Source organism: Chelonia mydas, chromosome 1 (assembly GCF_015237465.2).
Source record: "Chelonia mydas isolate rCheMyd1 chromosome 1, rCheMyd1.pri.v2, whole genome shotgun sequence".
Classification (NCBI taxonomy): Eukaryota; Metazoa; Chordata; order Testudines; family Cheloniidae; genus Chelonia; species Chelonia mydas.
The window spans coordinates 171337207-171350968 of record NC_057849.1 but is presented as its reverse complement, the minus strand read 5'-3'; the positions used below and the strand labels follow the sequence as shown (position 1 = coordinate 171350968).

Sequence of the window (13762 nt, the reverse complement as noted above, 5' to 3'; positions counted from 1 at the left end):
AATCGTTGGAATTTAATGGAGAGTGACATGCCTGCTGCAGAATTCTATAGTTTGGCCAAACACTCCCTAGCTAGGATTTCATTCTCTAGTTGTTTCTGTAGGACATTTCCATGGTGGTATAGCACAATATGACTTTAAGATTTAGAGATGGGCCAAATGAAAAGCCCTGATTTGAATCCCCCCTCCCTGAAATACGGATGGGGATGGTCGAGTATGTCTCTTGGGTGCTTGTTCTCCACGGTCTGTTTCCATAACCATTCAACGATGAAACCCGTTTGGCTGAGATCCAGTTCCAGAATTCAGGAAAACCCTGCCCGGTATTGAATTCCCCGAGCCGGTTCCCTCTGGCTCTGTCCATCTTGCCAGGTACCCGAGTGAGTGAAGCAATACACAGCAGCTCGGAGTAAAATGACCCCCTAGCCTGCCACTTCCCTGCACATTCAGCAGTTTGAAAACGAAAGGGAGCCAGCCCCCTGCCAGACTGTTATGGCACAGCTGACACGGGTGTATGCAAATCGACCCCGAAGCTCTGGGTTCCCGCCTGCCCCCCAGGAAGGCGGAGGGGCTGCTGCTGAGTCCACCCATCCGGCGTGCCCTGGGTCCCGCTCGGTGCCAGAAGAGCTGCCGCGTTGCGCGTGGGGCGGTTCACACCGGAGGGGGGCTGGCGGCGGCAGCAGAAATCAATAGTCTGGGGCTGGTTTCTTCCCAGGCACAACATCTCGGGCTGGCTATATAACAAGGAGCATCCACGCCCCGCTCAGCATCAGCCGGAGCCGCGGGACGCGCGCGAGAGGCACAGGCAGGGCCAGGCACCGGGGGAGAGAGCCCAGAGAAGGGGGGGAGTGGGCAGCAAGGGCGCAGCGCGTTGCTCTGGCCCAGGGAAATGTGCGGCGCTGCAGCGGCTTGGGATTCGCTGGGCGCCCCGCTGCTCTGAGCGCTCGCGGTGCTGGTGCAAGCGGGGAGGACCTGCGGCTGCTGGAGCATCTCCCCGGGGGAAGCAGCAGCAGCAGCGCGGTGGGTGCAGGTGCAGCAGCAGCCCGTGCTTGGTGCCGCCTTTGTTTTGTGCTGGGACTCTCCCGTCGCTATGAGCGCCTCTCCCTCCAGGCTGATCCGCCTGCTGCTGGGTGCCGCGATGCTGTGGGGGCCGAGCTGCCTCTCCCTGCGAGTCCTCAGCGGTGAGTGAGCGAGAGAGGGCGTGGGGCTTCCCTCCAAGCCTGCCGGACATACACTGGGAAGGGAACTGCCTGGCTGTCACAGCTGCAGCCGGTTACGGCCAAATCCTCCAGCCAGCCCTGGTGACCCAGACCTTACTCAGACATCGCTCTCACTGACTGCAGCGGCAGCTGTGCCTGACGGGGGCTGGTGCGGGAAACCTGGTTAGATGAAGAAAAGGGGAGAAGGCAGGATTTATTTAACGCGGTCAGGGCCAAATCATGCGTTCCTCACTCTGGTCGAACTTCCCCTGAAGTTTTGGCAGAAGCAGGACTGGAGGAGCTAGCCTGAGAGTTCAGTTTAGAAGAGACCCATCTAGTGCTTCTAACCCACGTCCTCTCTGTGTCTAACTGCCCCCATCATCACAGGTCCCAAAGTTGGAAGACATCGTCTGTTTAGGGACAAATCCTGAAGTTCTTCCTCCGTCCCTTATACAGGCAAAACTCCCCCTTAAAGTCAGAGCTAAGCCTAAGGAAAGACTGCAGGATTTGGCCCTTACAATTTATATTGACATTGCTCATAAGAGCCATAGAGAGCCTTGCCTGGTTTAAAAAAAATGATCAGAATATGCTGTTAAATTAGTTGATGAGACAGGGACGGATTAAAATATATATGTTGTGACAATTCACACTTAGGGTGACTATATGAAGGAATTTTATAAGCTATTTGTTCTGTGTTGTCTCCCTTTTGATTTCAATTCATTTTGATCAATGAAAACAAGCTAGTCCGTTTCACCTTTGTTGATAGTTGGCTTCTAGTCAATTGCACATAAAAGTTCTCATGACCTGGTGGTCTGGATTTCAAGTAGCAGTCATTTTTAAAAAAAATCAACTTTCCACTGATTTTTTTTTTTTTTAAAAAGAAATAATTGAAACATCCTTTATAAAATTAAGACAATATGATAATGATAACGAAGTTTGGTTTTTAAGGTACTGAGATCATCAGTGAGTTAACTTCCTTTACTGGCTGCAAACACAGGGACCTTTTTTCCTAAAAAAATAAATTCATCATACATCATACATGAGAGGCTGGTTCTAGAAAAAGAATTAAATCTGGAACTTTTTCTTTTAAATAATGTTGAAGTTTTGCTTTTATATATAGACATAGATGTAGATGGAGGGAGCGAAGATGTGAATTTAGTGATTGATTTTTGTTTTCCCATAAACTTGAGAAAGTCAGACTGCAAGCGCTCATTAAAGTTGGATGCATTGTAGCCAAGCTGTTGCTCAATTTTCCCCTGCACAAGTCTGAAATTCACCTCATGTCCACCTACTGTGCATCTTTTGAGAAGAAATTGTTTGTTGTAACTGTCATTTTTGTAATCTGCATAAGGACCAGCTAAATCTAAACAGAGACTGCCAAACTCATTACACTCAAAAGCAAATTTGATTCCAGATCTTCAGAGATAAAAAGCTAGATCAGCAAATCACTATGATACATTATGATCTGCAACCTCCCCAACATAAAGTTTTCTAAGGCATTTTTGCTGCAACCAGAAGACAAGATATTTTTAAACATCTTGCTAAGCTCCAAAATGTCACTATTTTTGTGCCTTAAATTAATTATTTTTAAAAGGATAATAAAAGATACATGCTGCAGCACTTCTTTGTGTAGGATATCTTTATCTGTTCATCTGTCTATAGTTATATAGGATTGTTTCTTCTTTTTACGGTAAAGTTAGAAAAAACTAAAAAGAAAACAGCATAAGCTTTTTTCTATTGTGTATGTATCTTCATTTGCATTATCTTTTGTGCTACCCCAAAAGGAAGAGGATGAAAGCATAACTGAAATGTGAGTTCAACTACAGTTCAAAAGGTTTACGACTCAGTTCTGCATTCCTGGCACACTCAGAATCTGATCCAAAGTCCACTGAATTCAATGAAAAGATTAACATGGTCTTCAATGGGTTTTGGATCTGAAAGCTGAAGGCAATGGGAATCTTGGATGCACAAGGAATACAGAACTGAGTCCACAGATTGATCCTGATGCTGATGATTTACACTTTTGACTACACTTAAGAACGGCCACACTGGGTCAGAACAAAGGTCCATTTAGCCCAGTATAGTGTCTTCCAACAGTGGCCAATGTCAGGTGCCCCAGAGGGAATGAACAGAAGAGGTAATCATCAAGTGATCCATTCCCTGTTGCTCATTCCTAGCTTCTGGCAAATGGAGGCTAAGGACACCATCCTTGCCCATCCTGGCTAATAGCCATTGATGGACCTATCCTCCATGAATTTATCTAGTTCTGTTTTGAACCCTGTTATAGTCTTGGCCTTCACAACATCCTCTGGCAAAGAGTTCTAAAGGTTGACTGTGCATTGTGTGAAGAAATACTTCCTTTTGTTTGTTTTAAACAAACAAATGATGTTGAAGGTTTTGCTTTTATATATAGACATAGATATAGATGGAGGGAGTGAAGATGTGAATTTACTGATAGATTTTTGTTTTCCCATAGACTTGAGAAAATCAGACTAGAAGTGCTCATTAAAGTTGGATGTATTGTAGCCAAGCTGTTGTGCAATTTTCCCATGCACAAGTCTGAAGTTTACCTCATGTCCACCAACTGTGCATCTTTTGAGAAGAGATTTGAGAAGAAAACTTTTTAAGTTCTTAGTTATAGGAGTTATGTATCTAAATCTTTGTGCATGCAGATGAGGATATGCCACTATACACAGATAGCAGAATGATAGAAATGGTTTCCATATAAGATGTTACAAATGGAGTAATAGTATAATGATGGCATGTTTATAGAAAACATTGATTCATTTTTAGTTTTTATTTATTTTGGGCACGCTTATCTTGGAGCTGAAAAGTTCAGAATCTCTTTTATCTTATCATGGTGCTAAGTACAGATGCTGTGTGCTGATACTTGATGCGAGTCAACAGGTACCTATTTGAAGCAAGATGATGAAAGTAACTGTAGCATGCTTTCATTTTTTTACACCATTAAAGTTTTTTTTTTTTTTCCAGGAAACAAGGCCCAAGATGCCATACTTTGGAAGTTCTTGTTATTTGAAAAGTCACACCCAGCTAAAGGGCATTCTAAGATGCACTACTTAAATTTGCATTGCAACCAGAAAGTTGAACTAGTAGCTTTTGTGTATAGATATGAATAAATGACCATGGGTTCTATCATAGGTGCCATCTGGAAACTGAATAATTATAACTGCATTTAGTGTCCATGAGTGTTTCTTTTGTGTTATTTTTTTTTTCTAAGGATGTATGTCCCGGACAAGATTTGAGCACATAATCTTCAAACAGAACTATATCTTTTAATGAAATTTGTGACTATAATTCATAAAAGACAATCTGTGTCAATAATGTTTTTAAAACCAGGCTACAGTACCTATATTTTTTCAAACTGTGGTTCAAACCATTGTTAGATTCCTATTGAAAGGCACACTTACAACACACTATTTGTCAAACATAAAATTAATCTCTTACGTGATTACACTATATGGGGTTATTTGTGTAACAAATACATAAGAAGATTTGAAGCCAGATGCAGAAAATAAAAACATTAAGGGTTGTACTGGGGATTCAGTAGTCAAAGCTAGCTCAAGTGTGCAGGCAAGCACTATACCAAGCAGCAGTGGCCAGAACACAGAGGCAGACAAAGTACCTCTGGGGTGCTGAAGGGAAACTCCTCCTTTCTGAACAGGGGCCTGCCCTGCCACATACACTAGAACTGTCTAGTCCTATTGGCAGTGTTAATACTCCTTGGCACTCAGGAAACAGAAGCACCAGCAGAGGTGTGTAGGGTACACTGTGCCATCCTCCCCACTTCCATCTTGCATATCTGCCTATGAGCAGCAACAATTTGGTCTAAGACATATATGTGTGTATATATGCATTAATCTAAACTATCACAGAAACAGAACTTCAGATGGCAATCACAAGAGGAACTGGAAAGTTATTAACTTCATTTTAATACATCACCTTCTTTAGGAATTGTGAATTTCCCCTCCTTCTCATTCCCTCCCTACATCAGTTACATTCTTCCAAGAACTAGAATAGAGAACATGCTTCATTATGGGTTTCATGCAATGCCTACTGAAGTCCATGGAAAGACTCCCATTGAGTTCAATAGGTGTTTTGGATCAGGCCTAGTAATAACAGTTACATATCCACAAAGGGGCTATGATAAATGGCAAAGACTGTGAGATATAATGACCCTTGCTGTATTAGCATAAATGGTAGGGATCACAAAAAAGAATGCTCTGCTTTTTAAAATGGCTTTCAGATTTATGGCTAATGTAGTTCTGTAATGGTTTTCCATTTTTTATCCTTTTCCCCTTTAAGTTAATGTCTCTTATCCACTCGTTAACATATTGTTTTGTGAATAAGATCTAACTAGCTAGAGAAAAGCAATTGGCTTATTACTGTTTTCAGCAGATTCTTCACATTATGATGGCACATTAGCCATAATTATTTTTGATGTGCAAGTTGTTAAAGAAAAAAAATGTAAGTGGTCTTTACTTTTTAATATAGATATATTGAGATTTTTTGTGCGCTATTCTTACATCCTCATATGTCAGAATGTCTGCAGTTGGCAGAAAAAGAGGTTTTAAAGGAAAGTAACAAAGTAGGGGTAGGAAAAACTGCTGAGTGTTACAGGGCCTGCATTGCTGTCCCATGACATCATAAAGCACATGAAGTGATGATAATGCAGTTTGCAAAGATGCAATTACTTTAAGTATCTATTGGGCAGGAAAGAAGCAAACTAATCTTATTACTAACCATTTAACAACCAATGTATTAATCATAGTCATTATACCTTAATGACTGATGTTTGCTGTCCTTTTATCTTTGCTTTTTTAAATTATGACATTTTTCTTTACTATGGCAAGGCATGTGACAGTAGATTTAATATTAACATTTTAAAGCAATAAATATATTTATTTGAATGGGGAAGTATTTGGATGTATAAAATATTTCCTAAGGTGAGAAAAATTAACATGCACCAGATAAAGAAACAACATAGTTGCTCTTAAAGTCTAGGGCTATTTACATCATATGTCTTTAAGAATAGTTTTTGTTTATTTATGTAGCTTATGGTCTGATTTGCTGAAATACTACATTCTATGTGTGATGCTTAAAGAGGTTAGATGGTTAAAGATGCATATTTTTGGACAGGATAACAAAATGAATAGACATAAAGCCGATCCTTGTGTAACAGACACAATTTCATTGACTTCAAGGGCTTGCTTGCACCATCTCTGAAATTGGCTCATGGGGTTTTAATCAAGATATTTTTGAAATGACAATATCCATTGCTTTTTAATTATCTGCGTTTTTTTTAAGATAATTTTTTGCAAGACTGTTGGGTTTAAAAGAAATTTGAAACAGTGTGTAAAACAGTTTTAAAAAAAAGGCTAGTAGCCTAGCCGAGGAAAGATATCCTATCTTGTCTTTGGTATTTTTCATATTGGTGAAACGATGGTAGCTTCAGGGCCTGGCCCATGGGAGATATCTCTAGCAGTACTGGATGGCCTTCCAGGGAGAGCTGAGTGATTTTCACCTGTAGCGGAAGAACCCACCCTATGCTATGCAGTGGCATGGCTGTTCCTATTGAATAGTGCCCACCCATGCTTCACCAATTAACAACACAAACTGCAGCTTTCTTGTTGCAGGTACCTATTCAACTAATTGCTTAAACTGGAATTTTCAAAGGGGTGTAAGGGAATGAGGTGCCCAACTCTCACTCAAAGGTGGGCACCTAACTCCCTTAGGCCCCATTGGAAATCTTAGCCTTAAACACATACTTTAAACATTGACTTCATTGGGACTATTGACATGCTTAAGTATTTTGCTGAAACAGGGCAAAGACTGGAGAATCATTTAGTAAACAAAAATATTTCTCATAAGTATAACCAAGGAATAAGGCAACATTATTTGGCAAGGCAGCTTATGCTAAGTGCACTGGAAATGTCTGTACTTTGTTCCTGCAAAATATGTGGAGTATATGGATACTATACCAAAATACATAGCTTGTATAACCTGAGATGCTTTGATGAGGGGGTTATGTTCTGGTTGGGTAAGTTAGAAGTAGGGTGACCAGATAGCAACTGGGATAAAATGGGACAGGGGTGAGGGGTAATAGGCGCCTATATAAGAAAAAGCCCCCCCAAAAGGACTGTCCATTTAAAAACGGGACATCTGGTCACCCTAGTTAGAAGTATCCTCCTCAGGGAGTTTTTTGATGCTTGGTGCAATCTGTTCTATTCCCAAAGTGAACAGATAAAGTATTTTAAAGAGATATTTACATGAGTTTCAGGGATCAGTCATCTTTGTCAGGGATGGTTTTGCAGAATCAGGACTGAAGGTGAACCCCGTCAGAGGATGGGAAGTCAGCTTAAACGCTTACTCCAGTTTGGTGGCAGAGACTTGAACAGGAGCTCCCAAAAGCCATCTCCAGTTCTTCATGGCACAGTAATAGTTAAAGCATGTAAAGATGAACCTGGCTATGTGGGATACTTGTGTGTGTGTTGGTCATTTTACAGCAGCTATGCTCTGGGGGTGAGGTAAAATGCATACAATTTGACTCAAATGAGCAAGTCACACCTCTAGAACAACTTTCCCTTTTGAATAATCTCTCCTCACTCTCCCTTGGATGAACTACATTGCACACTAAGGCTGGGAGGGAGGGATAGCTCAGTGGTTTCAGCATTGGCCTGCTAAACCCAGGGTTGTGAGTTCAATCCTTGAGGGGACATTTAGGGATGGGGCAAAAATTGGGGATTGGTCCTGCTTTGAGCAGGGGGTTGGACTAGATGACCTCCTGAGGTCCCTTCCAACCCTGATATTCTATGACCCAGGTTAGTGGACTTGGTGTTTCCAAGCCCATACCTGAGCAGCAGCACTGCACTGTAAACCTGTGTTTACAATTGCTGGACCTGGGTGTCACAGCTGCTCTGAGCTGACCATACTGCATTATGCAGATCTTCTGGCTTGGGTCTGTGACTTGAGCTGCATCCACCCTACAAAGTAACAGGGCTTAGACCTGAATCACAGCAGGAACTGTGCTCTGACCCACCCCCCCAGCAGAGTCCTAGGACCATGTCCTGAGTGCTTGCTGACCCAAGTTAAACTGATTTACGTGTGGGCAGAATAGGGGCTTGGGTTGAAACCTGAGTCAAAGCCTGGGCTTAGCGTGCAGTGTAGACATACGCTAAGGCGGGGTGCCCAGCCTTATTACACAGCCACATAAGCCTAAGCACAACCTTGTATCAGCCAAACAGATTCTACATATTTTAATAAGATTTAAAGTCACCTGTATTGATTTATATTTTAAGGTCAGCTTGTTTCATATGTATGTAGATAGGTTGTTTCCATGTATGGTATTGTCTATTTACACACTTGTGTAAACTAAAATGATGTAAACATGACAACAAAAGGCTAATGAATCGGCCAATAGTTTTTTGTGTTGAAGCAGGCAGTGGGCCTTATGAAATACTCTGGTGGGCCTTGTAGGGCACCCCTGCCCGAAGGGGTTAGCAGCAACTTCACAAGTGAGCTGTAGCTCACGAAAGCTCATGCTCAAATAAATTGGTTAGTCTCTGAGGTGCCACAAGTACTCCTTTTCTTTTTGCGAATACAGACTAACACGGCTGTTACTCTGAAATCGTTCACCTCAAGTGTTTCTGCAGGGTCCAACAATCTTCCCCAGAGCTCGTTCGATTTAAATGAATGCTTAATATTCCCTTGCTTGTAGAAAAGTCATACCCTATTGCCACTGACAAAAAAAGTAGGAACTTTTAGCTCTACACAACAGTTACTGTAAACTGAAGGAGTCGCTGCCTTACTATCACAAAAGGCCATATACACATTGTTTTAGGTTAAAAGTTACCCCCCTACCTGAGTTTTGGCTTTATTACTAAGGGTAACTCAAACAAAACATAACAATATAAACTCCAACCTATGCCTTCTCCCCAGATATGACTTCACCAACATTCCTACCTTGGGCCCCATCTGCCTGAGGCTCTAGCTTCCCCTCTAAAGAGCTATTCCCACCTCTCTTATGTACACTGTGGAGTTTAACAAGCCACATCTGCATCATTGAGTGAGCAGGGATTAATTTACAGGGCCCAGAACCTCAAAGGTATGCAGACATCTGACTCCAATTGATTTCACTGGAAGTTAGAAGCCTAAATAACTTTGAAGCTCTGGGTCCAGCTACCAGGGTAGAGACACAGTAGAATCCAGCCACCCTGTCACACTCCAGGATCATAGTATATTCCATATTCTTGCTGGATAAAGCCAAACCCATGCCCCTGCTTGCATGCACAGTCAGTGTGGAGCTGACTGTGTATGACATTTCACACATCTTTCAGATAACACAAATATGCAAATGAAAATGCTAGTATTTGGGGCTTCATGCTAGTTTATGTTATGCCCTGGAGAATGTTAGGTTCATAAACCCTGGAAGAGATTGTACTAATCCTCATATTTTACATGCATGTGCGCCTACACACTCACACAATATTATTATTTTATCTGACAGACCTAATGTAGATAACATTTATTTAATAAATAATCCAGCTTAATTGAACTCAAATTGCTAATAAGTGGAAAAATCATTTCTATTTCAGTGAAACGAAACCATGCACAAGGCAACTCAACAGAATGGATGGTTCTCATCTGAAATACGACATATATTGAAAAATGTTTGATCACCTACATTAAAGATAATGGCTGGGATTTTAAGTACTATTTGCTTGTAAAAAGCAGAAAGAGGGAATAAGAAACAGGTTTTGATACTGCAAAAATGTACACAAGTACCTACGTTTATGCATGTGACATGTCCTATTGAGTGAGATTACGCAGCCACATAAAATTAAACATGTAGGTAAGTGTTTGCAGGATTGGGGCCAGGGGAATAAATATATTCAGTGCTCCCCTGACTGTCACACATATGTTGTTTAAGCCATTTAGATCCTGCAGTTTCTGCCAGTGGCTTCTCCCATAATGTTTACCACAAGCTATTATGCAGGCATGCTATGTCTGGCTAAAAAATGTCTCGGAAGTTGGTTCTGGAATGAATTGCTACACTGAGATGTAGGAGATGGAAAAAGACCTATTTTGTCAGTCTCTCTGTCAAAGCAAGACATTTCCATGAGAGTTTTTAAGTGTTTTCTCCAGGCTTTAGTGTTAAACGGCTCAAATTATGGGGGCTTCCATAGCTTGTCTTTGAAATTTATATCATAGCCTAATTCATCATTTCCCAAACTTTTGAAAGCTGAGACTCCTTCAGGAAAACAAAATGAATCGCATTTCTGTTGAATCCTGCCATGTGTTGCTAAAGACCTACCCAAAATGAGCAGTCATTAAGGATAGATCATATCGATGTTCATATCTTATGATTTTACCTCTTATTTCTTATATGCTTTGATAATTAAAGGATTATCATTAGCATCTGGGCTAGCACCCATTGAAATGAATGGGGCAGTTCACACCTCAGCTGTATAGTTTCAGGCTCTCTGTAAACTTTGGCAGACATTGCTGCATCGGTGACACTTTGGGAAAAATTTGTCCATGTTTTCCTCACAAATGTAATTTTTTAACAAGGGAAAGCTGAGATACTGGAAAACAATTTAGAGATGAGTCTACACCACATGCCCACACCTTTAACTAGTCCTTCCCATCCCTCTTGGGGTGTCGGGGAGGGATGAGCGGGACTCATTGAGCACAAGGACTATGCAAGGCAAGCATCTATAGTGGCACTTTTCTCTTCCAAGGGAGCAGGGAAATTATAAGGGTATGAGACTATGGGATATGAGTGTATAAGGCTTTATGAAATTATAAAGGCATGAGACTCATTTTCTCTACAGGATGCAGGAGAGCTGGACCTGCACATGATGCTGGAGAGCATATGCTACAGTTTGCACCAGGCTGGTGTAGCCACTGTGCTCCCAGAACTCTGGGAGGTGTTTTGACTGCGTGAGGCACAAGAATCTCAGGGTGCCCCCCACAACAGGGATGGTGCTGCTGCACGCTGGCCCTTTATGTGGTGGGTGTCTGTCATGATCAGTCCTATGATTTATAATCACAAGGCCCATTTGGTCAGAAGGCAGTAAAATGTATTTATTACAGCTAGAGCTAAATGGGTCTCACATTTCTAATTCATGCAATGTTAAATATATGGAGCAGAACTAATGCCAAAAATAGACATTTTCCACTTAGATGAAAAAGCAAAAGTGTCACATTTTAATAGATATGGCAAAAAAAATGCTATCAGGATATACCTCATGGCTTCTTTTTCTTCATAAAGCATACCTCTTACACCAATGAATAAAAACCATGTTTAATTTGTTCTTTCAAAATAGATATCCATTTCTTAGTTGAGGCAGCATTTACCTTGTATTGATTCAGGTAACTGTAATGGTATGCTTTTTCTGCAGGAGAACGCTGAAATATTGATTAGCTTGTTCTAATAAGAATTAGACATCAAGTCACTTCCTTCCATCTTCTCTAGATGTAGGTTTAGACTTGCACAACATGTCTCTGTATTGAGAGTTTAAGGTGCAAATGAAGTGGTCTAGTCTTCCCTTTGATCAGCGTGCATAGCTCCCATTACTACTGAGGGGAGATCATTATAAGTAGGGCCCTACCAAATTCACAGCTGTGAAAAATGCATCTTGGACTGTGAAATCTGGTCTTTTGTGTACTTTTACCATATACAGCATTTCTCAAACTGGGGGTCCCAACCCAAAGGCTATTGTAAAGGGGTTGCAGTATTGTCATCCTTACTTCTGTGCTGCCTTCCGAGCCGCATGGCCAGAAAGCAGTAGCAGCAGCTGCTGGCCGGCTGGCCAGTTCTGCAAGCAGTGACACTGCCAGCGGCAGCACAGAAGTAGGGGTTGCACGGTACGGAGGGGTGTTGTCACCTTTTTTGGGGAGTGCTATCGAATGTTTATATTTTGCCATTTAAAAATACATATTCATGCTTTGTTAAGATTTAAATATCTGAAGCCGTGAAATTCAAGATTTAAAAAATGTTGACTGAAATTTACGAAAATGGACCATGAATTTGGTAGGGGCATGATTATAAGGTTTGATATTACTCCTTTCAGCATGTGGTGTGCGTGTGTGCGTGCAATGCCCTGTATCTTGGGAAATTAGATACTGCATATCTTCATGCACAAAGACCAGCTAGTGCTGGAATCAAACCCTTCCAAATTTTGAGAGTTCAGATAAAGTGGAATCTGGATTGGATCCAAATCTTTTTTGTTCAGCAAAACAAAAACCAACCCACAAACCACTGAACTTTTGCAAAATGAGAAAAACATATTCTTGGCTAGCTTCTCTCTGATATACACAGTAAATGATTTCTCAAGATCTATACCAATGCACATTGCAGACAAAGATCTATTTTGTTTTAATATAACATGGCAAATGCATTTTTAGGATGAAAGTTCCTCAGTAGCATTCAGAAGTATGTTCCTTGCTGAATCTAGCCTGTACGCATGCAATCTTATTCAGTAATCCCAATGGGTTTCGAACTAAGCGGGGCTGGATGAGGCCAGTATGGGGATGGCAGAATCCATGGAACAGCTAGGTGCTGAAGAAAGTGGTGCTGGTGACTACAGAACACACTCTGACACCTGAGCCAGTACTACCCCAGTGCCCCAGGCAGTGAGCACTAGTGTTAGAGGACACTGTACAGATGGAAAGTTCATCTTTCAGATTGTTTTATATCGATCACCCCATCATATGCTAGGAGCCTCACAAAAATGAGTAAGGACAGTTGCCTGTCCCTTGACATAATAAGTGAGGATCACAGATAAAAAGGGGTGAGAATAAGGATGAAGGTGACAAAAACTGATTGGGGTGATATGAAATTCAAGTCTTGATCCATTTGGGGGGTATTAAAAATTCCATGGTATGTTTCATAAAAGGAGGAGGTGTTGACCTGACCTCCTGACCACATTGCCTCTTGTGAAGGTATACTTTCTGCCTATCTAAACTAAATCCCCTCTGCAGTGTCAATGGGACACAGTACTGTTTTTCTACCTGCTATCTTTAGCCTTTGTATAGAGTATTGCTCTGCAAGACTAAACACTTGGAGTGATCCCTAGAGTTGGCTGCGTTTCACTGGTGCTAGGTGATTTTTACTACATATCTCCCTTTCCTAATGCACAGGGGTATCATGAGGATTAATTGACTATAGTCAGATTGTGGCTGGCCCTTGCACTGGGGAAGAGAACAAGAAGACTTACCCTTCTGTATTAATCATTTTACTTATGGTGGTATCTAGGGTCAATCAAGGTCAGGGCCCAGTTGTGCTAGGTACTTTACAAACACAGAACAGTGACCACTTCCTAGCCTGAAGACCATACAATTCACAGGTACTATTATAGACTTTGTGCTTTCCTTAGCTTAGTGACTGTTATTTACTAGTAGCCCTGAGGTACAAGCTACCTCAACAGTTGTTGAGGGGAAGTGACACCATGGTCCTGCCCCTTCTCAACACAAGCCATCTGCAGTGGCTAGCCATGGAGGGTAGCCTCACACTGTAACCTCTTAAGGAGGTGGGTTGTAGCTCCCCA

General features: G+C 41.6%; 1 protein-coding gene across 6 annotated transcripts in view; it reads left to right on the top strand.

Moving 5' to 3' along the window:
- The first annotated feature begins 885 nt into the window (after positions 1-885).
- CHODL (chondrolectin) overlaps positions 886-13762 on the top strand; it is a 47893-nt gene continuing 35016 nt past the window's right edge. For 2 of the 6 annotated variants that reach the window (XM_037889719.2, XM_043538335.1), the window contains exon 1: positions 888-1175. In XM_037889719.2, coding sequence (XP_037745647.1) covers positions 1085-1175 — 91 coding nt within the window. In that variant the 5' untranslated portion in view covers positions 888-1084. Of the gene's footprint in view, positions 1176-13762 lie in introns of all 6 variants that reach the window. The other 4 variants (XM_043538334.1, XM_037889717.2, XM_043538336.1 and 1 more) reach the window with 3 other exon arrangements.